The 26,762-nt window shown below is 47.0% G+C and overlaps 1 protein-coding gene across 4 annotated transcripts in view; it reads left to right on the forward strand.

The window, feature by feature from the left end:
• Positions 1-26,532, forward strand: part of DLG3 (discs large MAGUK scaffold protein 3) — a gene marked incomplete at its 5' end in the record, with an annotated part of 77,711 nt that extends 51,179 nt beyond the window's left edge. For 3 of the 4 annotated variants that reach the window (XM_079764690.1, XM_079764691.1, XM_079764688.1), the window contains 10 exons: positions 16,028-16,204; positions 16,448-16,523; positions 17,295-17,394; positions 21,153-21,194; positions 22,505-22,555; positions 23,132-23,233; positions 23,756-23,928; positions 24,341-24,450; positions 24,785-24,876; positions 25,924-26,532. In XM_079764690.1, coding sequence (XP_079620816.1) covers positions 16,028-16,204; positions 16,448-16,523; positions 17,295-17,394; positions 21,153-21,194; positions 22,505-22,555; positions 23,132-23,233; positions 23,756-23,928; positions 24,341-24,450; positions 24,785-24,876; positions 25,924-26,030 — 1,030 coding nt within the window. In that variant the 3' untranslated portion in view covers positions 26,031-26,532. The remainder of the gene's footprint in view (positions 1-16,027; positions 16,205-16,447; positions 16,524-17,294; positions 17,395-21,152; positions 21,195-22,504; positions 22,556-23,131; positions 23,234-23,755; positions 23,929-24,340; positions 24,451-24,784; positions 24,877-25,923) is intronic. The other variant, XM_079764689.1, reaches the window with a different exon arrangement.
• Between the last annotated feature and the right edge of the window lie 230 nt (positions 26,533-26,762).

The raw sequence follows: 26,762 nt of genomic DNA on the forward strand, positions 1-26,762 counted from the left end.
CTATCTTTACCTTTTTCTTTTACTTCCTCTTCTTAAACAGTACCTTTCAGCATCTATACTAATAAAAGGTTAATATGCTAATTAGACTGGGAGACCTTCTGAACGTCCTTCCGGACAAAGCCATGGTGGTGGGGCCAAGGCAGGTTAGGGGCAATCAGGCCAGCGGGGGGGGGGGGGGGGGGAAGAGGGTGAGAAAGTTGGGGCAAGCAGGCCAGCGGGAGGGGGGGCAGTTGGGGGCGAGAAGGCTGGCAGGGGGGGGCAGTTGGCAATCAGGCCGGCAGGCAGAGTGGTTAGGAACGATCAGGCAGGCAGGCAGGTGAGCGGTTAGGAGCCATCGGTCCCAGATTGCGAGAGGGATGTCCAACTGCCGGTTTAGGCCCGATTCCACAGGGATCGGGCCTAAATCAGCAGTCGGACATGCCCCGAGGGGTCCCAGATTGGAGAGGGTGCAGGCCGGGCTGAGGGACACCCCCTGTGCACAAATTTCGTGCACCGGGCCACTAGTTTCATATAATACTGGTTTGGTGTTGATGAACTCCTTTAGCTTTTTCTTATCTGTGAAGCTCTTTATCTGACCTTCAATTCTGAATGATAGCTTTGCTGGGTAGAGTAATCTTGGTTGTAGGTTCTTGCTATTCATCACTTTGAATATTTCTTGCCATTCCCGTCTGGCCTGCATAGTTTCTGTTGAGAAATCAGCTGACAGTCGTATGGGTGCTCCCTTGTAGGTAATTAACTGTTTTTCTCTTGCTGCTTTTAATATTCTCTCTTTGTCTTTTGCCCTTGGCATTTTAATTATGATGTGTCTTGGTGTGGTCCTCTTTGGATTCCTTTTGTTTGGGGTTCTGTGCACTTCCTGGACTTGTAAGTCTATTTCTTTCACCAGGTGGGGGAAGTTTTCAGTCATTATTTCTTCAAATAGGTTTTCAGTATCTTGCTCTCTCTCTTCTTCTGGCACCCCCATAATTCTGATGTTGCTACGCTTGAAGTTGTCCTAGAGGCTCCTTACACTATCTTCAAATTTTTGTATTCTTTTTTCTTTTTGCTTTTCCAGTTGAGTGTTTTTTGCTTCTTTGTATTTCAAATCTTTGACTTGATTCTTGCATTCCTCTAGTCTGCTGTTAGGTCTCTGTATAATATTTTTTATTTCAGTCAGTGTATGTTTCATTTCTAGTTGGTCCTTTTTCATATCCTCGAGGGTCTCGCTAAATTTATCGGTCTTTTCTAGGAAACTCTTGAAAAACCTTATAACCATGGTTTTGAACTCTATATCCAATATAAATGTTTTCCTCCATTTTTTTCGTTTGTGATCTGTTTCTTTGTCTCCGCATTTTCGCTGTTTCCCTGAGTTAGTAGGGTAGCTTTGTGTGCTAGGTTTCCTATAGGGCCCAGTGGCTCAGCCTCCCCAGTTACCTGAGGTGGACACTCTTGGTGCACCCCTTTGTGGACTGTGTGGAGAGCCTTGTTGTAGTTAAGTCTTGATTGTTGTTGGTATCACTTGGAGGAATTGACCTTCAGGCCAGTTGGCTGTTAGGATCAGCTGTGTCTACGCTGGGAGAACTTCTGTGCTGGAGACAGCCTTATGAGACAAAACTTGCAAAATTGCAAAAGTGTCTTTGCTCAGCTTGGATAGGGCGGAGTCTCAGGGTTGAGCAGACAGCCTTGGTTTCCTGTCAGCCCTGCCCTATGAGGCCCCTGGGTCTCAGTGTCCCTCGGTATTCGCTGCAGTCCTCTCTGCGCTCACTCATGGGCGCCTCCAGACCTCTGCCTTTCATGGATCCCCTGAGTTTCCGTGCGCTCCTCTCTTTTCCCGACAGTCCAGACTCCCCCCGTATGAGTCTGGGTTCCCAGGGTCTTGCCCGAAACTGGAGTTCAGTGCAGTCGGGAGCTTCTGTCTTCCTCCCGCTAGAGAAAGTCAGTGGCACACTCAGCAGTCAGTCCTTTCTGTGCGCACTCACGCGCACGCCTCCAGACCTCTGCCTTTCACGGCTCCCCTGAGTTTCCGTGCACTCCTCTCTTTTCCCAACAGTCCAGACTCCCCCTGTATGAGTCTGGGTCCCCAGGGTCTCGCCCAAAACTGGGGTTCAGTGCAGTTGGAACTGGGGTTCAGTGCAGTTGGAAGCTTCTGTCTCCCTCCCGCTAGAGAAAGCCAGCCAGGCACTCAGTCGCCCGTCCTCTCCACGCGCGTGTGTCCGTACCTCAGCCTTTTGCAGCTCCTCTGAGTCTCCGTGTGCCCCTCTCTTTCCTTCTAGTTGTAGAATTTCTACTCAGCCAGCTTTCCTGTGGTTCTGGATGATGTCCGTTCTGTCTTTTAGCTGTACTTTTGAAATTGTTGTGCGAGGCAGCAGTTTAGGTGTTCACCTATGCTGCCATCTTGGTTTCTCCATCAAAAAATTCAGTTTCTTAAGTAAAAGATGAAAAAATAAAAATGTGCAATAGTGAAGGTCATTCACTTCCTCTGCTGTTCTGTTTGGTACGCCTGTTTCCTGTCTGGTAATCAGGACAGTATTGAAGTTCCCTGCGTTCCACTGCTCCTCTGTGTTGTAGGCCACAGTCCTGATTTTCCAGCAGGCAGTATTTCTTTGTTTCTTAGACTCTTTTATTTGTGTTTACACAAGAGTCAATTTGTGATTCAACCCCTAGGTGGCATTGTTTCTGGATTGACCTCCGGGGCTATAAGTCCTCTCTGGCCAGTATTTAGATAATACTGGTTTGGGAGTATGGACTGCCCCAGAATTGGTTGTCTGATCATTACTCCCCACTCTGATCCCCAGTTTCCACAAAAACAACTTTCCCCTGCAGTCTCTTAGAGTGTCCCCAATTGGTTGGTCCTATGTACTGGGCTTAGTAATCAAAAGCAATGATTTAAAGAGCCAGAGTAAGTGCGCGAACTCACGACTTTTTCCCTCTGGCGCTGCACGCAAGTCTGTGCAGTCTCTTTTCCCCCCTGGCTCTAAGCAGCCAGCACACTGTTAAAATTTTTGGCTGCCCTTTTGCACCCAGTCCAGCTATGAGTTGCTTTTTAGAGTTCCCTTCTGTTAGCAGCCCTGCGGATCCCCTTTCACATTTGCAGATCACACGAGCCCCAATGGCTGCGGATTTTGTGGGGCGCAGACTTCCCCGGAACCTCTAGCTCCCGTTGTGCGTGTTTCTCTCTCCTGCCTGGATTGCAGACCTCACCTTGTCCTAGCAAAATCTGATCTTTCAGTGAGAAGGTGCAGAGCTCATCCGAGTCCGCATATTTGTGCTGCTTGAGGTCTGGTGTTCCTGGGTTTGCAGGTGTTCCCTGGGTGTTGTTGTTTTAGATTCCCGGGATTTTTAGGCATCCGATAACAGCCACTCTCCTTTTCAAGATGGCGCAGTCTCCGAGTCAGAGCCAGTTGCTCCGGGAGAGATTTCAGCAGCAGTGGATGCTGCCCGGTCAGGGGAACCCGGTCCGGCAGTCCCCAACAGTCCTTTGAAGTATAGCTGTCCCTCAACCCACAAATATATACTCCTCGTGTGACCACACACTCTCCTTTCTTTCTCTCACTCACGCATTATCTTGCAGTCTGCCTTCCCATCAGAAGCCATCTTCCTTCCTCTCTTTGTACGTTTTGAAGTGCTGCTCAGAAAGTGCGTGTGCCTTAGATCAGAACAAGTGGTAATCAGAAGGAGCAAGGTCTGGTGAATACAGCGGTTGGATTAATACTTCCCAGGCAAGATCTTTTAACATGTCTTTAACTGGTTTTGAAATGTCTGATGGTGTGTCATCATGAAGCAAAATTACTTTGCCGTGTCTTCTGGAATATTCTGGTCATTTCAAAATCAAAGGGTGGTTCAAATTGATTATTTGTTGTCAGTAGTGATCAGTATTAATGGTTTCACCTGGTTTTAGAAGCTCATAATACACCACACCTTCCTGATCCCACCAAACGCACATCATTGTCTTCTTTCCGAAGTGATTTGGCCTTGCAGTCGATGTTGATGGTTGACCTGGATGAACACACCATTTTGTGCATTTGGGATCCTCAAAATAAATCCACTTTAATCTCCAGTCACAGTTCAATGCAAAAAAGACTTTCTTTCATGCTGTTGAAGCAACATTTTACTGATCACTTTTCAGTTTTCCATTTGTCTTTCATTCAGTTGATGTGGCACCCATTTTCCTTCCTTTAAAATCTTTCCCATTGCTTTTAAATGATTGGAAATTGTTTGCTGAGCAACGTTTAATCTTTCTGCAAGTTGTTTTTGAGTTTGACACGCATCTTCATCCAATAATGCTTGTAATTGTTGGTCTTCAAACTTGTTCAGTTGACCTGGACGTTCTTTGTCTTTCACTTTTAAATCATTTAAACCAGCATTCACAAGTATCTTGAGATGGAGCATGTTCACCATAAGCTCCCCGAATTATTCAGCAGCACTTTTCTTCAAAATAAAGTAATGAATTAAGACTTCCTGCAAATGCTCTTTTTTAGGCACGAAATTCGACATTTTTAAGTATAAAAATATCTATGCTGTTAACACCTTCATCAAATTTGACATGATGTTTTGAAGCTTGCTGTCAATATAACAAAATAGCAAACATATCAAATCGCATACATATCAACATACGTGTAACTCCATCTATTGAAAAAAATCCGCATTATTAATCGGTATACCTAGTAGCTTGGGACCTCCAACCTGCAGACCCTGGGAAGAGCACATCTGCTCTTAGTGCTGCTGTGACTCAGCTCCATATTGCCCCCTTTCTCTTTGTTTTGACGTGCCACATGTTCCAAGAATTTCTTGGAGGACTGCTTAGGTCTGAGGGAGCACTGTGTCAGGACAGAACAAACCTTATGGAAATATTACCATCGACAGCCTAAGGGCACGGTGAGCAGTTACATGAAAGATGATTGTCTAACCCTGAATATGTTCCTCCTTGGTTATGGCCATGCACCTCGGTGAAGCTAGGGAGAGTCAGATCCTGGGTTTTTCTGCCACTTCTCAAACATAGTGGCTAGATCAGAAAAATACGAACTTATCTTAACAGCTGGTAATGATTTAAAAAAAAAGCCGAGGCAATGAAACCAGTCACACAAGGTCTACTACATGAATGCCAGACTACTCAGGGGACTGAGGCTATCCAGGTCCAGCTCGCCACTCTCTTGAGTGCCCTTCAGTGCGGTCAAGTGCGGGCAGTGCTGGCCCTGCCAGCACGCCACACACACTGGCTGCTTGCCTTTGTTCACTCTGTTCACTGTAACCGGAAGGGCCTCTCCCTATCTCTATCTTTTGAAACCCTGAACCTTCATTCAGCCTCAGTTCAAAAGTCAGCACCTCCTATAGCATCCCCAAGCTAGACATGATCTGTGTTCCTAAATGCTTTTTGTGCCTCTCGCTACAATATGCTCTGCCAGATAGCATACTGGGCAGGCCAGAGTCACTTTGTTTCTGAATCTCCCATCTGGATGGAACACAGTGTCCCCCCACAGAGGGGACTCATTTAAATAATGGAAGAAAGGTATTTTCTAGACATAGCCAAGTGGAGCATTAGCTTTATTTTTTAATTTTTTAATTTTTTTTAGTGTAATTGTGACTGAGACCTCATGACATTTTTGAGATTTAAGGGCCCAGGACTGAAAATAATCTACCATCCAATTCCCCATGAACTCTCTGGGCCTGATTTTCATCATCTGTGAGGAAGTTTTCTAGCTCATCAAACAAAATTTCAGCAGGAAAAGAGACAAAGTAGGTTTAGAGAGAATCCACATCATGGATTTGAAAACAAATCAAAATCATGACAAAGGAAGGACCAGTGAGGGAATTGGCAATGTTTAGCCTGATTGAGAAGAGCTAGGAAAGACTCGGAGACATTAAATGCTAGAACTGGAAAGAAAATCAGAGAAGTTTAAAGGATTTCCTTTAATATATAGGAAGTGGGACAGGAATGACCTCCGAGGCTCCAATGTTCTACAAAACTCTTTTCCCATTTGCAGTTCTGATTGACAGAAAAGGAACATCTTGTTGTTCATCTTTCACATTCTCAACTGAGAATGATTTTATAGTTCAGAATTTTAATTTTAAATATTACGCTGCTATGTCTTTGACAAAATCACAGTATAAAAACCATTGTCGCCCTGGCTGGTTTGGCTCAGTGGATAGAGCATCGGCCTGTGAACTAAAGGGTCCCAGGTTCGATTCTGGTCAAGGGCACGTGCCTGGGTTGCAGGCATGAGCCCCAGTGGGGGATGTGCAGGAGGCAGCCAATCAATGATTCTCTCTCAACTTTGATGTTTCTCTCTTTCACTCTCCTTTCCTCTCTGAAATCAATAAAGATATATTTTTTAAAAAAGCATTGTCAATTCTATTGTTCAGTATTTCTTTTTTTCCCCCCAAAGATACGAAGAAGTGCTTTTTTTGATGTGTTATCACTGCAGTAGTTACACGCAAGACATTGGAGTCTCACCACATAAGCATTCTTTTTTTTTTAAATATATCATTATTGTTCAGACTAGAGGCCCAATGCATGAAGATTCGTGCAAGAATGGGCCTTCCTTCCCCTGGCTGCCAGCACCGCCTTCGCTCTGGCCAAGAGCCGCATTTCTGCCTTCCCATGCTGCCCAGAGGTCCGGAGCAGTTGGGGCGGGTTAATTTGGTCTGAGCCTGCATATGCAAATTAACCTGCCATCTTTTTGGGTTAATTTGCATACTCCTGATTGGCTGGTGGTCGTCATGAAGGTATGGTCAATTTGCATCTTACTCTTTTATTAGTGTAGATTATTACAGATGTTCCTCTTTCCCCCCCCAATAGCTCCCCTCCACCCCACCCCATGCCCTTACCCCCTCCCACTGACCTCATCCATAGGTGTAAGAAGTTTGTTCAATCTCTTCCCACATCACCCACACCCCCTTCCCCCGACCTGAGGATTGTCAGTCCACTCCCTTTCTATGCCCCTGATTCTGTTATATTCACCAGTTTATTCTGTTCATCAGATTTTTTATTCACTTGTTGATAGATATGTATTTGTTGTCACTTGGTTGTTCATAATTTTTTATCTTTACCTTTTTCTTCTTCTTCCTCTTCTTAAAGAATGCCCGTCAGTATTTCATATAATACTGGTTTGGTGGTGATGAACTCCTTTAGCTTTTTCTTGTCTGTGAAGCTCTTTATCTGACCTTGAATTCTAAATGATAGCTTTGCTGGGCAGAGTAATCTTGATTGTAGGTTCTTGCTATTCATCACTTTAAATATTTCTTGCCACTCCCTTCTGGCCTGCATAGTTTCTGTTCAGAAATCAGTTGACAGTCATATGGGTACTCCCTTGTAGGTAACTAACTGTTTTTCTCTTGCTGCTTTCAAGATTCTCTCTTTGTCTTTTGCCCTTGGCATTTTAGTTATAATGTGTCTTGGTGTGGTCCTCTTTGGATTCCTCTTATTTGGGGTTCTCTGTGCTTCCTGGACTTGTAAGTCTATTTCTTTCACCAGGTAGGGGAAGTTTTCAGTCATTATTTCTTCAAATATGTTTTCAATATCTTGCTCTCTCTCTCTCCTTCTGGCACCCCCATAATTCGGATGTTGGTATGCTTGAAGTTGTCCCAGAGGCTCCTTACACTATCTTCATATTTTTGGATTCTTTTTTCTTTTTGCTCTTCCGGTTGGGTGTTTTTTGCTTCCTCATATTTCAAATCTTTGACTTGATTCTTGGGATCCTCTAGTCTACTGTTGAATTTCTGTATATTATTCTTTATTTCAGTCAGTGTACTCTTAATTTCTGACTGGTCCTTTTCCATTGTTTTGGCATTCTCACTAAGAATCTTGAAGGTCTCACTAAGTTCCTCGGAGGTTTCTAGAAGATTCTTAAGTAACCTTATAACTTTTTTTTTGAACTCTATATGCAGTAGTTTGCTTTCCTCCATTTCTTTCATTTGTGACATGTTTCTTTGTCTCCGCATTTTGGCTGCTTCCCTGTCTTGATAGAGTGGCCTTGTGTGCTAGGTGTCCTATAGGGCCCAGTGGCTCAGCCTCCCCAATCACCTGAGGTGGACACTCTTGGTGCACCCCTTTGTGGGCTGTGTGCACAGTCTTGTTGTAGTTAAGCCTTGATCGCTGTTGGTATCACTAGGAGGAATTGACCTCCAGGCCAATTGGCTGTGAGGACCAGCTGTGTCTACAATGGAAGAACTGCTGTGCTGGAGACACCCTTATGGGGCAGGACTTGCTTCCATGGCTTTGGTGCTCATTGAGTCTGCCCCTTGAGTGTGTTGCTTATGGATGTGAAGAGTTATAATCTGGTATGGTCTCACACTGACCACTGGGTACACTAGCTCTTGGATCTCCAAGGAGGTGCAAAGTCACCCACTGCCTGAGGCCACCCAGCCGGAGCTACAGAGAGATCTGCAGATTCTTCCTCCTTGTTTGGGGTTTGGAAGTGCCCAGATGAGGCCCATCTGTGAAGCAAGGCAGGCTGCTGCTGCCAGGCCTTGGGCCTTCTTTTGGAAGTATTGGGTCTCTCTGACTCAGTTGTAGTCTGTCAGATTTTAGGCTGCAAAAGGACAGGCCATTCATATGCAAAAGCTGCTGCGCACAGCTTGGGTGGGGTTGTAAATCGGGTGGGGCAGGGTCTCAGGGAATCATCAGGTGGAGCAAACAGCAATGGCTGCCAGTCAGCCCTGCACCAGAGAGGTCCCCGGGTGTCTGTGTTCCACGGCCCCGTGCAGGAACAATGATCACTGCGAGCACCTCTTGATAGAAAGCCGCCCTCGTGTTCCTGTCCTGATGACAGACAGTCCAGTTGCTCCTTGTATGAGTCTGGGTCACCAGAGTCTCACCTGGAACTGGAGTTCAGAGCAATTGGGAGCTTGTATCTTCCTCCCGATTGAAAAAAACAACTGTGCACCCAGTTGCCAGTCTGTTTTGCGCACACCTCCGTACCTCTGTACCTCCTACTAGTCTCAATGCACTTTTTTCTTTCCTTCTAGTTGTAGAACTTCCACTCAGCCACCTTTCCCATGGTTCTGGATGATATTTGTTTTGTCTTTTTGTTGTAGTTTTGATGTGGTTGTGAGAGGCAGCAAGTACAGGTGTTTACCTATGCCGTCATCTTGGTTCTCTCCCACATAAGCCTTGTTCAGTATTTCTTATTCACAAATTTGTTAGGTAAAATCCACACAGATTTGGGTACCACATTTTTTTAATGTTTTTTTTTTTTTAATTTATCTCAGAGAGGAAAGGAGAGGGAGAGATAGAAACATCAATGAGAAGAGAATCATTGATCAGCTGCCTCCTGCACGCCCCCTACTGGGGATCGAGCCCACAACCCCAGTCATGTTCCCTTGACTGGAATCAAACCTAGGACCTTTCAGTCCACAGGCCAGTGCTCTATCCATTGAGCCAAACCAGCTAGGGCTTGGGTACCACTTTTTATTAGGAAACTAGAGCCCCAGCACGCATTTGAAATTGCACGAGGAGGCACCCCGCCTCCTGCCATGCAAGGAGGCACCCCATGGGTGGCCGGGACCTGAGTCTGACTTTCGCAGCACCGTCCTCTGCGGGAGTCAGGCCAGACAGGCGCTGCGGGGGTCCGTATCTGCACCTGGCTCACAGCGTCCCCTGGCCGCCCTGCCTGTGTCCACTCCAGGGCCGCCCGAGCCACCACACCAGCTCGGGCAAGTCCCCGTCTCTGTCTCCACTCCAGGCCTCACCTGTGCATGCAACCTCCTCCTGTCCGGTCGTGACCCATTACAGGGTCCCGGCCTAATTTGCATATTACCTCCCTCTCTCTCTCTCTCTCTCTCTCTCTCTATATATATATATATATATATATATATATATATATATATATACACACACACACACACACACATAGACATATATAGACATATATGTGTATATATATTGCCTTTTTTGCCTTGTTTGCCAGGGAACTTAGACCGAGACTTATTTTTCATCTGAAGTAAATGGCTCAAGCCAGGTGTTTGGTATATCAATTTCCCCACTTTGTTTAAGTGCCTAGGAGAGTGCCTGGTCATATTAGATGCTCATAAATAATTATTTGATTAATGAAGATCCTTAAGAATTGAATATTGTATCAATATTAAAAATATTAGTTTTAAAGAATATTCAATTATATGTGAAATATTAATGATATAATTTCAAGTGACAACTAATGTTGCAAAATTATGCATACACACCATGTTTCCAACTTAGTGAAATATGTATTTTTTGTTTGTGTGTTTATTACACACTATTATACAATACCACAACAATATGAAGAGTGGTTATTTTTTTTTAACTTAAAAAATTATTTATTGTCTAAAGTTTTACATATGTCTCCTATTCCCCCTCTTGACTCCCCCTCCCCCAAGCCATTCCCACCCTGGGCAAGCCCCCACTGCCCCAGTGTCTGTGTCCATTGGTTATGCTAATATGCATGCATACAAGTCCTTTGGTTGCTCTCTAACCCCTTAACTATTTTTTTATTGTTTAAAGTATTACTTATGTCCCCTTTTTCCCCGATTGACCCCCCCCACCGCAGCCACTCCCACCTCTGAGGGCAAGTCCCCACTGCTCCAGTGTCTGTGTCCATTGGTTATGCTAATATGCATGCATACAAGTCATTTGGTTGATCTCTGCCATCCCCCCCCCCCCACCCCTGCCATTTGTCTCTGGATCTATTTTTGTTCATCAGTTTATGTTGATCATTATATCCCACATATGAGTGAGATCATGTGATATTTCTCTTTCTCCGACTGGCTTATTTTGCTTAGCATAATGTTCTCCAGGTCCATCCATCCTGTTGCAAATGGTAAAAGTTCCTTCTTTTTTATAGTGGCGTAATTTTCCATTGTGTAGATGTACCACAGTTTTTTAATCCACTCATCTGCTGATGGGCATTTAGCCTGTTTCCAAATCTTAGCTATTTGTAAATTGTGCTGCTATGAACATAGGGGTGTCATATATCCTCTCTGATTGGTGTTTCTGGTTTCCTGGGATATATTCCTAGAAGTGGGATCACTGGGTCAAATGGGAGTTACATTTTTTATTTTTTTGAGGAAACTCCATACTGTTCTCCACAGTGGTTGCACCAGTCTGCATTCCCACCAGCAGTGAAGAGGGTTCCTTTTTCTCCGCATCCTCTCCAGCACTTGTCGTTTGTTGATTTGTTGATGATAGCCATTCTGACAGGTGTGAGATGGTACCTCATTGTTGTCTTGATTTGCATTTCTTGGATGATTAGTGACTTTGAGCATGCTTTCATATGTCTCGCGGCTTTCTGTATGTCCTCTTTCGACAAGTGTCCATTTAGGTCCTTTGCCCATTTTTTGATAGGATTGTTTATCTTCTTTTTGTTAAGTTGTATGAGTTCTCTGAGAAAGAAGAACAAAGTTGGAGCGATCACAATACCAGATATCAAGCTATATTACCAAGCCACGGTTCTCAAAACTGCCTGGTACTGACACAAGAACAGACATATAGACCAATGGAACAGATCAGAGAACCCAGAAATTGATCCAAGCCATTATGCTCAATTAATATTTGACAAAGGAGGCAAGAGCATACAATGAGTCAAGACAGTCTTCAATAAATGGTGCTGGGAAGTTTGGTCAGATACATGCAAAAAAATGAAACTAGATTACCAACTTACACCATACACAAAAACAAACTCAAAATGGCTAAAGGACTTGAACGTAAGATGGGAAACCATAAAACTCTTAGAAGACTCCATAGGCAGCAAAATATCAGACATATGTCATAGCAATGTCTTTACCTGATACAACTCCTAGGGCAATGGAGACTAAGGAGAAAATAAACAAATGGGACTACATTAAAATTAAAAGCTTCTGCACAGCAAAAGCAACCATCAACAAAGCAACAAGAAAGCCCACTGCATGGGAGAACATATTTGCCAAAGAGTGGTTATTTCTAAGTAATATTAAATGTGATTTTTCTTTTCTTAGACCTGATATTTTCCTTACCTTTTGCAACAGTATGGATGGACCTGCAGAGTATTATGCTAAATGAAACAAGCCAGTCAGAGAAAGACAAATACTACATGATTTCACTTATATGTGGAATCTAATGGACAAACTAAAACAAAATATGAACAGATTCTAGATACAGATAATAGACTGACAGCTGTCAGAGAGAAGGTTGTTAGGGGCTGGGTGAAAATCTGACACTGATTTCTTTTTTAAAAATGTTTTTTATTGATTTTAGAGAGGAAGGAAGAGGGAGAGAGAGAGAGAAACATCATCAATCTCTGCCTCTGGCACCCCCTAGTGGGGATTGAGCCTGCAGCCCGAGTATGTGACCTGACCAGGAATCAAACCAGTGACCTCTTGATGCATGAATGATGCTCACCCAACTGCGTCACACCAGCTGGGCCTGACACTGATTTCTTAAGGATTCTGTTTCAAGAAGTTTCAAAAGTCAATGGGTATTTCAGTATCCACAGTTTTTTACTATATTCTGTATTCCATTTGGGCCTGCACGTGAGTAAATAGTGTGTTTTCCTTGGCAGCTTCCATCTGAGCCCTAGCACACCTTATTGCAGGTAGTTGTCTAAGTCTTGGACTAGTTCTGGGAAATCCACCAGGCTGTGTGTGCAGAGGTGTTAATGGGAAAATGAAGAAGACAACCAGAACCTAGGTTGCAAGTAGAAAAATACAAACTTCTCACTGAAGTCACCCATTTGTGGGAACGCCATATGAGGAGAGATGCAGTGGAGGCTAAAAGGAGACACTTGCATGCAGGTGAATTGTTCCTTGGGCAGGAGCTCTGGTGTAAAGGACCAGCTTCACCAGAGCCCAAGTCAGTTGTGCATCCTCCAAGATTGAGCCTTGCAGCTTCAGTCTAAATTTGCCTTCAAATCCACCCCTACCCTGTTATCCCATTACATATGAAGTCAGCTTTATGTTCCTAAGTCTGTCTTAAAGTATCACTTCCCTACTCTCAAATCTTCAGAGGCCTTCTAAAATGTGCCTTCGACCTTTATTTCCAACCTCATTTTGTATGACTCCCGGCTGCACCTCCTTTTTCTCAAGCCTGCATGGTATAGCTCCCTCCCCACCTTCTCCCACTGTCCCCTTTATCTCTTCGCTCTACATGGCTTGTCACAGGACCTGACTTCTGTCCCACGTTAGTTAGCTGTGTGATCTATATCAAATTATTCTTCCTCTCTGAGCCTCTACACTGAGTGGCCAGATTATTATGATCTCTGAACGCATAATAATCTGGCTACTCAGTGTGTGTGTGTGTGTGTGTGTGTGTGTGTGTGTGTGTGTGTGTATGTATGTGTGTGTGTATATATATATGTGTGTGTGTGTGTGTGTGTGTGTGTGTGTGTATATATATATATGTATCTAATCTAATAATAGACAAATATGCAAATTGACTGCACCTTTGCTACGCCCAAGCCACGCCCACCAGCCAAGCCACACCCACCAACCAATCAGGACGAGTATGCACATTACCCCAACAAAGATGGCGGCTAATTTGCATATCAAGACAGCGTCAAAGAACCCAAGAGCTGCAGAAGGGAGTAAAGCTTCGGAGAAGCAAGCAAGCCGGGGGGAGGAGAAGGGAGGAGCAAAGGCAGGGCCGGGGGTGAAGGGAAAAGCAGGCGGGCTGGCGGAGAAGGCGAGACGGGCGACAAGGGAGGAGTGGAGGCGGGGCGGGGGGCGAAGGGAAAAGCAGGCGGGCTGGCCGAGAAGGCGGGGCGGGCGACAAGGGAGGAGCGGAGGCGGGGTAGAGTGCAGCAGGAAGTCCTATTGCAGGATTTTTCCTGCAACGGGAACGCTAGTATATATATATATATATATATATATATATATATATATATATATATGTATATGTATATGTATAGTAGAGGCCTGGTGCATGAATTCATTCATGGGTCCAGACAGCCTGGCCAGGGGGATGGGACATGGGCAGTTGGCCGGCCTGCCTGCTGGTCGAACTCCTGGTCGAGGGGACAATTTGCATATTAGCCTTTTATTATATAGGATATACACTGAGTGGCCAGATTATTATGTGTTCAGAGATTATAATAATCTGGCACTCAGTGTATTTACTTATATGTATACTAGAGGCCAAGTGCACGAAATTCATGCACAGTGGGGGGGTTGTCCCTCAGCCCAGCCTGCACCCTCTCCAATCTGGGACCCCTCTAGGGATGTCCGACTGCCCGTTTAGGATCGGTGGGGTCCTGGCCTAAACAGGCAGTCAGATATCCCTCTTACAATCCAGGACTGCTGGCTCCCAACTGCTCGCCTGCCTGCCTTCCTGATTGCCCCTAACCACTTCTGCCTGCCAACCTGATCACCCCCTAACCACTCCCCTGCCAGCCTGATTGATGTCTAACTGCTCCCCTGCCAGCCTGTTTGCCCCCAACTTCCCTCCTCTGCCGGCCTGGTCACCCCTAACTGCCCTCCCCTGCTGGCCTGATCGCCCACAACTGCCCTCCCTTGCAGGCCTGGTCCCTCCCAACTGCCCTCCCCTGCTGACCATCTTGTGGTAGCCATCTTGTGTCCACATGGGGGCAGGATCTTTGACCACATGGGGGCAGCCATCTTGTGTGTTGGAGTGATGGTCAATCTGCATATTACTCTTTTATTAGATAGGATAGAGTCCTGGTGCATGGTGGGAGCCAGCTGGTTTGCCCTGAAGGGTGTCCCGGATCAGGATGGGGGTTCCCTTGGGGCGTGGGGCAGCCTGGGCGAGGGGCCTGTGGTGGTTTGCAGGCCAGCCATGCCCCCCGGCGACCCAAGTGGAGGCCCTGGTATCTGGGATTTATTTATCTTCTACAATTGAAACTTTGTAGCCTGGAGCGGAGCCAAGCCTCCTGCTCGCTCTGTGGCAGCAGCCATTTCTGTTTGGCTTTATTTATCTTCTATAATTGAAACTTTGTAGCCTTAAGCGGAGGCCAAGCCAGGCCAGGGTGTGTGGAAAGCTTGGCTTCCTCCATCGCCAGGGGCAACCCTAGCCTCCTGCTCTCTCCAGCTCCATGGCTGCCGCCATTTCTGTTGAGGTTTATTTATCTTCTATAATTGAAACTTTGTAGCCTTAAGCAGAGGCCTAGGCCCAGGGTGTGCGGAAAGCTTGGCTTCCTCTATCACCGGGGAAACCCAAGCCTCCCTCCTGCTCTCTCCGTGGCTGCAGCCATCTTGGTTGGGTTAATTTGCATACTCGCTCCTGATTGGCTGGTGGGCCTGGCTTGTGGGTGTAGCGGAGTTATGTTTAATTTGCATATTACTCTTTTATTAGATAGGATATCAGACAGACAGATAGACAGACTGAACTAGGAGACTTCTTCTTAGAGTCCCTTTTAACTTTATCATCATGTGGGTCAGCATCAGCCTTAACTTTTTCCTTGGCAGCCCCAGGACACAGGGCCCTTTTCTCTTTTGTGTTTCTAAAGCATTGAATACCATTCTGTGCCATTCATTGTTTTGGGTTGTAGTTAACATTTTTATGTCCTTTCTTCAACTGCTTTTTGAGGATACATTTGTAAATTGAGAAAGCCCATTGGTAGAGCTAATTTGTTTCCCTAGGACAGTGATGGCGAACCTATGACACGCGTGTCAGCACTGACACGCGTAGCCATTTCTGATGACACGCGGCCGCTGAGGCGGCCGCATGCTGAGGATGAAACATTTGCTGCTCCTGAGGATGAAACATTTGCGAAATAATGTTTTTCCTCAAAGTGACACACTACCCGAGTTATGCTCAGTTTTTTGGCAAAGTTTGACACACCAAGCTCAAAAGGTTGCCCATCACTGCCCTAGGATGTGGGTGAGGGAGAGGTCTATTGAGTGTCTTCTTGTGTCTGGAAGCTGGGAAGAGATGGGAGTCAGAAAGATTGTTTCTTGATGGGGAATAAAATGTTTGAGAACCTGGAACATATTAATTTCGGGCTGACAAAAGAATTTTTTTCTGGGCTGCTGTGAGGCTGTTGGATCTGTGCTGACTCTGTGGGTTGGTCTTCCAATGCCATCCTTTCAGAGTGCCAGCCACCTGGCATTGAGGGTTACAATGATCACTTCATCTTCCACTGCGTTTCAGGGCCCTGTTTGATTATGACCGGACACGGGACAGCTGCCTGCCAAGCCAGGGGCTCAGCTTCTCCTATGGTGACATTCTGCATGTTATTAATGCCTCTGATGATGAGTGGTGGCAGGCAAGACTGGTGACCCCACATGGAGAAAGCGAGCAAATTGGTGTGATCCCCAGTAAGAAGAGGTGAGTTGTCATGATCACGAGAGAGGCCTTTCTCATCCTCTCCTTGGTACTGATTTCTTTTTTGCTGATTATACTGTAAGTTGCTTGCAGGAGGTTCACTTTATTATTCCTTTTTGGTAGAGAGTTGGTACTCAGGACATGGTTATGACTCAATGAGCCAAAAAATGGCTGCTGTGTCTGTTGCAATCCACTGCTGAAACTATGCACTGGCAGTAATAGGATTTGTTTTTGTCTCCAAAACAGAGTGGAAAAGAAAGAAAGAGCTCGATTGAAAACCGTGAAGTTCCATGCCAGGACGGGCATGATTGAGTCTAACAGGGTAAGTGGGGATCCCCAAGGGAGTCAGCCAATATGTGAAGAGGAGTAAGAAGCTTGGTGTCTGTGTGGTGGATAAGAGAACTGGGGACAACAAAAGAATCCCTTTTTGTCAGGGGATGGCTCTGTCCTATCAGCATACTGACTGCTTTTCTGAGAACAGAGAGAGGGCCCTCAAACTCCCTGGCCCGTGTGTGTGCTCCTTCCCCCGGGGAACTGGCTCTTGACGTGGTGGAGTCGGAGTGTCTGCAAGGCTGACTGGCTCGGGGCACGTGAAACCACTGTGGGTGCCTCCCTGGCTGCAGACACTGTTGGAGCTGTGGGGACCCTGAACAGAATCTGGCGTCATCATCTAGCCGGGGAGGTGACTGCCCTTCAGACCAAATGAGGCTCGAGGACTCTTTCCATTCACTCCTGTTCTTCTATGAGCTTCACAGGCCAAAGAAGTTTCGATGGTAGTGGTAGAGGGAAGTTATCAGTGGCATCTTAGGGCATGTGTCCAGGTGGCTACAGTGACCTTTGTACTTTTGGAAGTACCAGTGAGTGCTGTGAGTCTGGATTAGGTAGAAACGTCTAACACCCCTACATTTTCCTGTAAACATAATTTTCCTCTTACATCAACTTTCATTTAATCTCATAGACTCCATTTGTGAAAAATGGTCTTTTATTTAGCTCACCATTGTCTCCATTTTAGTTTTTCTTGCATGCTTTAAAATCCATTGTTTTGTTTTGTTTTTCTTCTGTCCTTCCCCTCCATCTTCATGTTCTTTCACAGTCGATCAAAACGAAACGTAAAAAGAGTTTCCGCCTCTCTCGAAAGTTCCCATTTTACAAGAGCAAAGAAAACATGGCCCAGGAGAGCAGCATACAGGAACGTAAGTAGCAGCAGGGTACAGAGAGCAGCTGGCGTGCAGCCCCGCCCTCTTTCTCATTTTCACCTCCCCTTGTGAGAGGACTGGGAACGTGAGTGTGCTGGCGTGTGCATGCGTGTGCATGTGTACCTGCTTGTTGGCAGAGTCAAGGTAGCAGTTGGTCTGCACAGTGAGACATTGGGTCTTTTTGTCCAGCTCGTCACTCTAAAGGAATGTTGGAGGCTCTGAGTGGAACTGGTTCTGGGGCTGGCCTCCTAGAAAGTCCTGGCGCTGGTATTGGGAGTGCCAGGCTGAGCTCTGTTGTGGTGGCAATGAGCAGTTCTCAGCCACGGTGCCAGCTTTGGAAAACTGGATTTTCAAGAGAACCAGGTCTAGGGACTCAATGTTGCTCTCCTGGCTTCCTCCTCTTGTGTTTTCTTTCCCTTAACTTCACTCACCTATGTCAAGAGAAGAGCCTTTTCTTCACTGGAATCGGGCCTACCTCTTGAATCACACACAGGATGTCCATGTGGCTCTAACAGACCCATATTGTCCCAGAATGATTACAGAGCCAGCTTTCAGAATAAAATCCTTCTTCCTGAAGGAATTGACATGGAAGGGGGACTACTCAGCATTGTCAAAATAAAGATTTATTGAGAAATATGAAGCTGCTTTGGTAGAAAATACCATATAGCTGAAGTAAATGAACTTTAATAAAAATCCTCACATGAGGATATGTGTGTGTGTGTTTTTTTTAATTTCTAGAGGGAGAAGAAGGGAGGGAGGGAGAAAGAGAAACATCGATGTGAGAGAGAAACATTGATAGGTTGCCTGCACGTGCCTCGATCAGGGATTGAGCCCGCACCCTTTTGGTGTAGAGGATGACGTTCCAACCAACTGGGCCACCTGGCCAGGGCTAACTGAACTTTTTATGAACAAATTTAATCCTGAGAATATTCATATTCTGACATATGCCTTAGAAATTAATTGTTCTGACCTGTCAGGCTGGTGAAATATTTCTCATGTGGTTCATGGAATTATAAACTTCTCTTCTACCTCACAAGGAGGGGTCTTGGGGTCCTGGGCTCTTGGGACTGGCTAGTTCAGATAGGGAATGCCCTTTTTCTAGGCCAACCTGATTCATGGTCATGGTAGATGTAGGTCATTGATATCTAGGGTAGTTGCTAGGAGAGACAAGGACACCTTCATCCAGATGAAGGATATGGCTCACAATCCCAGGGAGCTCAGTAAGAGCACTAGGTGTAGTTGGTTCTGCTTGTGAGCAGTAGGAGACAGTCACCACAGTTCACCGGATGAGTTCCAGAACCTCTGCACTGAGCCTGGAGGGGTGTACTGTTGAGTGGCCCAGCTGATTGGTAGTTTACCTGTCGGGTGAGAGATGAAGCTGCCTAGTGCTTATCCTCTGAAAGCTGAGCTCAACCCCCATGGTCTACACAACTCAGGTCAGCTTTGAAGTCCACTCAAACTGCATGAAGCTTTCCCTGAAGGCTTTGGGCAGAGGGAATCAGTATTGGGGGAATGCTCCTTGGGACGATGACAATTCTGCCTGCCTACCTGCCAAACATAGGTGTTTGCTCTTCATGCACTGCAGAGGGAAATGGTGATTTCAGGAGCAAAGCAAAGATCTGACTCTATAAAGACAAATTTAGTCAAGGCATGTCCTCCAAGCCTTGGAATGTCACCTGCCCTGATGGCCTGTAGGCTGTAGACCACCTGAGATAGTCCCCTCCAAGTCCCTCTAGCACCAAATGAAATCCAGGTATCTTATTTGACCTGGGACATTCTTTCTATAGCAAAGGTCTTAACCTCGCTATAGCTATAGGTCTTCATAGTGTTTCATACTTCTGTCACTAATGCTCACCTGGCTCTGTATTCTTCCTTCCCCTGTCTTTTTTCTCTATTTTCTCTCTTCTCCCTCCCTCCCGCCCTCCCTCCCTCCCTTTTCCCACTCTCTTTTTCCTTGCTGTCTATGAAATCAGGACTTCCCTGGGTTAAGTGACGATTATTATGGAGCAAAGAACCTGAGTAAGTCAAACGTACACACCGTATTCTGGGCATGAATGGAGATGCTGGGGTTGGGGGTGTAGGGGACGTGGGTATGGGTAAGGATGAAGGGTGAGGGGAGGGCAGTATTTGTGAGAACTCTGATGCCACAGTAGGAGGAAGAGTAGAAGTGGTGGTGAATGTCATACTTCTGCTCTGGGTTCCTGGTACCCTAATAAAAGCCTGTCATTCATGTCTGTGTTTTCCTTTTATACCTTGAAGTGGTGGGGAGCCCAACCCTTGTCATCCCACCTTATAAGTGAGGTGGGCAAAAGTACTTCTCCAGGGTGACTACTCAGCTCATCTCTAGCCTATTGTTGAGGTGAGGGGTGCCTGCTGGTTGGAGTCTTCTCCCAGTGACCCAGCACTAAAGTATTGGACTTGAGAATGAACTGATTCACTCTATTTGACTAGGGGCAGGAGCACTGTGAAGCCCTTTACCCAGCGTGCATCTTGGATCTCCCAGCTGGTCCAGGAATTCAGCAAACAGATGCAGGCTGGCTTTCTACAGAGCATTTTGAAGGGGCTGAGCTGGAGGGGGGTTCAGCGGCATTTGTGACCATATATATTTAGTGCTTTAACTTGGGAGAACCCTGACTGGCCTCTCCTCTCTGAAAATAATCCTAGAGTAGAAAATGAAGGGACACAGATGGCAGGGCCATAGCGCCCCCACTGTGCACCAAGGAGCACATACATGCGGCTGTGCCAGGCAGCTTCCGCGAGCATACCCTCTCCCTCTGTAAGCCCTAAAAGGCGAGAAGGTTGGAGGAGCTTCCTCAGGATTGCTCAGGAACTAGCCATGGCTGCTGAGTCAGCCAGTCCTTCCTGGAGGCCACAGCATATCACGGTCTGGAACAGTGTCATCTTGGCTGAAATGAGCAATGTCTCTCTCCATAGTTTGTTGTGTCCTTGTTTCTTCATCTTCATTCGCCTGTTGTCTGGGGAGTGGTGAGTGGGCTTTGTTTGGGCCAGACTGTGCCTTGTGCCTCCTGTGAGTGTGCCTGTTCGCCCACACCCGGATGTGGGCAGTTTCCAAGGCTCTGAGACAGGAGAGCCGTCTTGTCCTCCAGGTGTTCTTTGTTGTCTGTCTTTTGCCAAGTCTGTTGTCTGTCGGGTGGATGGGGAAGCACCCCTCACTGCTGAGGCCACACCCTCCCTTCTAGGTAGTGGTGGCAGGAAAGCTGTTGGTCCCACCAAGCGGTCAAAACATTGTTACCTGGTGACTGCGCAGCCTGCCCAGTGCTTAGCCTTATCGTTTAGGAGCACCATGCAGTTCTGTATTTTTGGGCCTCTATCTGGGAGGAAAATTTAAGAGCAGCCTGGTCCCTGGACTTTTCTTTGCTACCATCACTGCCTTTCCTTTCCTATTGGTAGCCTTGGGAGATACATTTTGACATAGGAGTTGGAAGCCATCCATTGTCAGTTCTTTGTATTCAGGTGAAGAGGAAGCTGCCAAAGAATGGAGGGCTTGTGGTGGAGAGGGAGGGACTTGGCAGACTTAGAGGCTCCGTGGACTAGTACGAGGTAGCCAGGTTCAGAGGTAGCCAGGTTCAGCGTTGGAGCTGTGCCTCCCAGTTGGTAGCCTGGACGTGGCAAGTCTCCTGTGGCCTGACTAGGCTGACTGCTGTGTCTTGCTCCTGGAGCATTTGAGTGTTGTGCCGCGTGTGACCTGTCAGGGGTGTGTTCTGAATCGGAGTCTCTTTCTTGTTGGCTTGCAGAGGGAGTGACATCCAACACCAGTGACAGCGAAAGCAGCTCCAGTAAGTGTGTGTCATTCTCCCCCATGTCGTGTTGCTCCACCATGTGTCCCAGCCACCCTCATTCCAGCGTCACAAGGCTGCCATTTCTTTTGAGAGGCTAGTGCTTCTTTCAGCCATGTGCACTTTCAGATCCTGGACATGCTGTGGCCAGTTTGTTCTTCTGGGATGGGCTTCAGGCCGTGGATTAAGCCTGCATCCTGCCTGGGACCCCACTTAAAGCATCCCTGAGGCCCTGGGAAGGGTGAGCTGCCAGTGAGGAAATCCCTGCCACGGGACATTATGGGCTGTAGATGCTGCCAATTTTACAGATTTGCTCAAAGACACACACACACACACACACACACACACACACACACACACCAAAAAAGATGGCTTCAGTGGGATAATGTCCTGAATTGCCTTGCCAGGTCACCAGGCCCTCCTGGGTTAAGGCTTGGTGTCCTTGCCTTTTAGTGGGTTAAATGGTCAGGTAACTGTCCCATTTGCCTTCAGAGATCCTGTGACTAAGCTAGAGAAGCCACAAACCAAACTCATGAACTTTGGGTGCACTGGCCTCTTGGCAGTTGTGGCTAGAGGCCTTGGAAAATCTGCCCAGGAGTCTTTGGCTCAGAGGAAGCCTGTGAGCAGTCATCCTGGGCTTGATGCAAGCTTTGCTGCATTCCCTGGCACTGCCGCCAGCTGCTTTGGCACCTCCGGGCACTCAGCACCCAGTGGCTTGGCAACTGTTTTGGGAAAAGCTCATTACTAGGATACATGGAGCTCTACGGTGAGGAGAGTACAGGCCTCAGCATGGTCTTAAAGGACACTGGGGACCTTACCCCAGTCTTGTGCCATTTTTCTGGGTGCTTATTCCAGTGAATGGGGCAATAGATAGACCCTTAAAAGGCCAAAGTTAGGCTGCAGCTCTGGGGACCTGCAGACACGGGGACAGGAGTAGTGTGTCTTATCCAGTTGAAGCTTCCCTGTAATTCTTATCAGAGCAAGAGGGCAACTGAGCACAGGTGACTGTCCTTAAGAACAGTTCCTGAAAACTTGGGGTGGTTTCTGGTGGAGGCTTCATGATTTCTGGGTCACGCCTCTGCTCAGCTATATTTTGTTGAACAAGAGGACTCCAGCTCCTGCTCTGGGTGGTGGGGGCTTCCTGTGCTTTTTTGCCAGCGGGAAGCAGACAGACCCATGGGGCAGGTATGAGCAGGCACGACTTGACCAGGTTGTTTTGACACAGGTAGGAGTGAGGTGAGTGTTGTAGGAAGATGAGGATGCGGGGAAGCAGATTAGGGAGTGCTAACACGTCTCCTTTTTTGTTGCAGAAGGACAAGAGGATGCTATTTTGTCATATGAGCCAGTAACTCGGCAAGAAAGTAAGCTATTTTCTGAGAATCTTGCCTTCCAACCAGTCTTGGCAGATATGGGGCCCAACACAATGGTGGCCGTGGTGGCAGGAGAGTGTGGGGGAGCTGGAGGGCACATGCAGCCCCCGGGGTCTCGTCCTCTTCCCCTTCTTCCTTTGTTAGAGACAGGGTGGCCTCCCAGTGTGCACACCCCCCTGCCTCACCTGTGCTTGCTGCCAGGGTGCCTTCCAAAAGGTAGGGTGGATTTATAAGGATGGCAGAGGGAGATTTCAGTGGCTGTGGCCACTGCTAAAATGGAGGTCCTGGTCATGTCCCTTTGGTGGCTGCTCTGAAAGAGCCCTGCTCAGCTGCTGGCGCCCATGCAGAGATTTCTCCTGAATCTGATGGAAGGGGAGGTGCCTCGGACTTAGATATTCTCAAAGTAAAGGCTCTTTGATGTCTTTGTAGTTAAAAGCCAGTGAATGGCTGTGGACACTGCCCTGCCTGAGTGGTGGCTCCAAGCCTCAGTGTTCTGGGCAGACTTGCAGGTAGAACAGGCTGTCCAGTTGGGGCCTTGCTCACTATCTCCATGCGCTTTCTCTCCAGTTCACTATGCAAGGCCTGTAATCATCCTGGGCCCAATGAAGGACAGAGTCAACGATGACCTGATCTCAGAGTTCCCGCATAAGTTTGGATCCTGTGTGCCACGTAAGAGCCCAGGAAGACCGTGGGTATTGGTGTTGATGCCCTGTGATTTGTTGCTCTGCTATATTATGGAAAGGGTGCATTGAATACCCTAGCAGAGATTAAGCAGCACTAGATTCCCCCAAAGCTTATGGGGTTGGGAGGACTAAGATATCAGAGTGGCCTGCTCGCTCCTTTGGGAAGTGGTTGAGTGCCAATGGTTAGGAATGATTGGACCAGCCCTGGGCCCAGCCCAAGTGGGTCAGTGTGGCCACTGGACAGCTCATCATGTTCGTTGGCTCCTGTATCACCTTTGGCATCCCTGTCGAGCCTTGGTCTGGGAAACCCCACCTTTCTGGTCCAGTTGAACCTGAAAGAAATAGCCCCTTCTGTGTGAGAGTTGAGGTTAGGGGAGAAGTAGGCAAGACAAACTTCTTCCCACCTCCTTTCCCCATTCATCTCGCCACGGCAGTGGCCTCAGCACCCAGGTGAGAGAGGAGCATGTCATTCTCCTTGGGCTGCCCAGCATTTCCTTTTTTCCTTCAGATACTACGCGGCCTCGGCGTGAGAATGAGGTGGATGGGCAGGACTACCACTTCGTGGTATCTCGAGAACAAATGGAGAAGGACATTCAGGACAACAAGTTCATCGAGGCAGGCCAATTCAATGATAATCTCTACGGGACCAGCATCCAGTCAGTGCGGGCAGTGGCAGAGAGGGTAAGGGCAGGAGATGGCCCTGCTAGTGAAGTACCGCACAGAGGGCACACAGAAGGCTTCCCGCCACAGGTCCACTGGATCTTCCTCCTCCTGGCACAGGGCCCACCATGTGGCACTGTGACCAAAGCCATGCCCACCCTGTACATTCCCATCCCCTAGATGGTGGGTCTGCCTGCCTCATCCATGCAACTCACTCTATAGTGTCACCCACCTGAATAGGACCCCCTCTGTGGACCTGGCCTTTTTTGGGTAGTAGTAGAAAATGTGGCGCCTGGGTACCTCTGGGGTAGAATCTTCTAGGCTAGAATCTCCTGTCTCCCCCAGGGGGATGTTGGGGTTGCTAACTGGATAAGTACTTGGGTTGGGCTGAGACAGGGATCAGGAGTGCTGATGCAAGTCGTTGCTTTTCCAGGGCAAGCACTGCATCTTAGATGTTTCTGGCAATGCTATCAAGAGGCTGCAGCAAGCACAACTTTATCCCATTGCCATTTTCATCAAGCCCAAGTCCATTGAAGCACTTATGTAAGTATTCGCTGAGACTCACTCCTGGCTGGGAGAGGGCCCTGGAAAGGAAACAGAAAATGAAGTGATTGGTTGGGCCAATGGGTGCCCCAGTGGAAGCACAAAGGGAGACCTGCACCCCAGCTCTGGTCCCTGAGGGCTCCTGGTGTGAGTGCCCACATGCGCATTCTTGGGTGCACTTTTAGACCTGGAAGGTTTGAGGAAGAAGTGGAGCCATGGGCCGTGCTGCTCTCAGAGGGCAGCTGAGCAGGTGTTCAAGGAGCCTGGAATAATCCTTTGTGTTAATCAGAACATGGACTTTAGTTCGGCACTATATTTCTTCTGTCATTGGCAGGGAAATGAACCGACGGCAGACATACGAACAAGCAAATAAGATCTATGACAAAGCCATGAAGCTGGATCAGGAGTTCGGAGAGTACTTCACAGGTAAGGACCAGTCCTGCTCATGTGGGACCAGCCAACGCCTGTTCTAGAAGGGTCTCTCTGAGGCTTAGTCACCTCGCACAGTTTCTGGGGGCTTTTGAGCTTATACCTTTCCAAAGTACTCAAGTGCCCTGCAGCTCACCAGAGCAGTTAGCCAGTTTATAGTATCTACCACTATCACCAGTGCTGCCTTAGATCATTTTGTTCTTTTTGTCTTCGTGTGCCAACTAGAGTGGATGCTCCTTACAGTGCTATGCTGCTCTCCCCCCACTTCCAGGACTTGGCCTTGCATGTTTTAGGTCCTGAAGAAATGTTTGTTGTTGCTGATGATTCCATGGTGTGGTGTTCAAGTTGTCTGTCAGTGTGTGTGTGCATGTGACCATAGAGGTCAGTTTCTCAGAGGTTGGCAGGGTGTCTGTAGCATGTTGCTTACCTTTTCACGTGCACTGACATGTATGTGCAGGTTCATGCAGAGTAAACTCTAGCAGGAGCGCTACTAGATGGACCAGGACAGGATCTGTAACTGTCCTGTCATCTCTTGGGTTTTGGAGCTCGCTTTACGGTGAGCATCTGTGTCCTGTGTGCTGTGCTGACCTCTGAAAAAGCAGATGTAACGGCTCCAGGAGCACTTTCTCTTGCCAGAAATTGTGGCTTCCAGCTCTTTCTCTAGATAACTGGAATTTCCCCAGTCTTCTGCTTATGGCTGCTTGAGAACTGCCAGCTGCTGGCCTCATGTGGCCAAGGGCAGCATGAACTGCAACGTCTGGCATCTAATGGGCGTGCAATAAAAGTTTGTAAGCAATACATTTTCCTATTCATTGCTACTTAGTCTCACGTCTCAGCAAATTTACTTCAAGCCCTGGGCTTGGAGCACCTGCCAGTTCCTCTTGCTGCACTAGGCTCACAGACAGCAACATAGTGACACCAATCCCATGGCCATGTGGTCGCTGCATGCCAGACCGAGCTGTAGACCTATTGGCACAGGCCATATTGCTGGGGTTTGGGGGTGCTGTGGACCACGGTAATAATTGTGTTTTCTCTTCACTTCAGCCATTGTACAGGGTGACTCACTGGAAGAGATTTATAACAAAATCAAGCAAATCATTGAGGACCAGTCTGGGCACTACATTTGGGTCCCATCCCCTGAAAAACTCTGAAGAAGCCCCTCCATCCTTTCTCTTGTGAACAGAAGAAGTCAAGCCCCTCTTCCCTCCTCCCTCTTCATTCCTGACCCCACGGGGAGAACAAATGACTACTGTTCTTGTCCCCTTTTTTAGATATGTCAAAAAAAATTGAGTTTTCTAGTCCTGTTCTGTTTTTTAAATTTTTGTTTGGTTTGAGTTTATTTTGGGGGGACGATGCCATCTCACTCATCATGTGACTGTGCCCATTCCTGCATGGACCTTTCCCAAGCGCTAGCACAGGTGCAAATCCTTCAGAGTCATTGTTTTCATAAAAACCGAGCAGACACGAAGAGAAGAGAGGAGAGGAGGACCGATGGAAAGACAGACTCTGGACAGCCGCACAGCTTTGACGTGAGCTCAGCGCGCCTCGCGATGAGGTGCTTCCGGCATCTCTGCCTATCTGTACTGCTGCATGCAGTTCCGTATGGTGTGACATCATGATGATAGAAAGTACCTTATTTATATACAGATATATATATATATATATATATATATATATATATATATATATATGTAATTTATCTAAAATATATAGAAATTATTATATATATATTATACACTTGGATATAATATATATATATATATATATATATATATATATATATATTCACTCACACCTTTGGACTAGAAAACCTATGGAAACTTCAGCAATGGTACTGTGCTGTTAAGAGAAATGCTTTAATTTTCATATTCCAATCAGATGGT

This window comes from Cnephaeus nilssonii (assembly GCF_951640355.1).
Source record: "Cnephaeus nilssonii genome assembly, chromosome: X".
In the NCBI taxonomy this organism is placed as follows: domain Eukaryota; kingdom Metazoa; phylum Chordata; class Mammalia; order Chiroptera; family Vespertilionidae; genus Cnephaeus; species Cnephaeus nilssonii.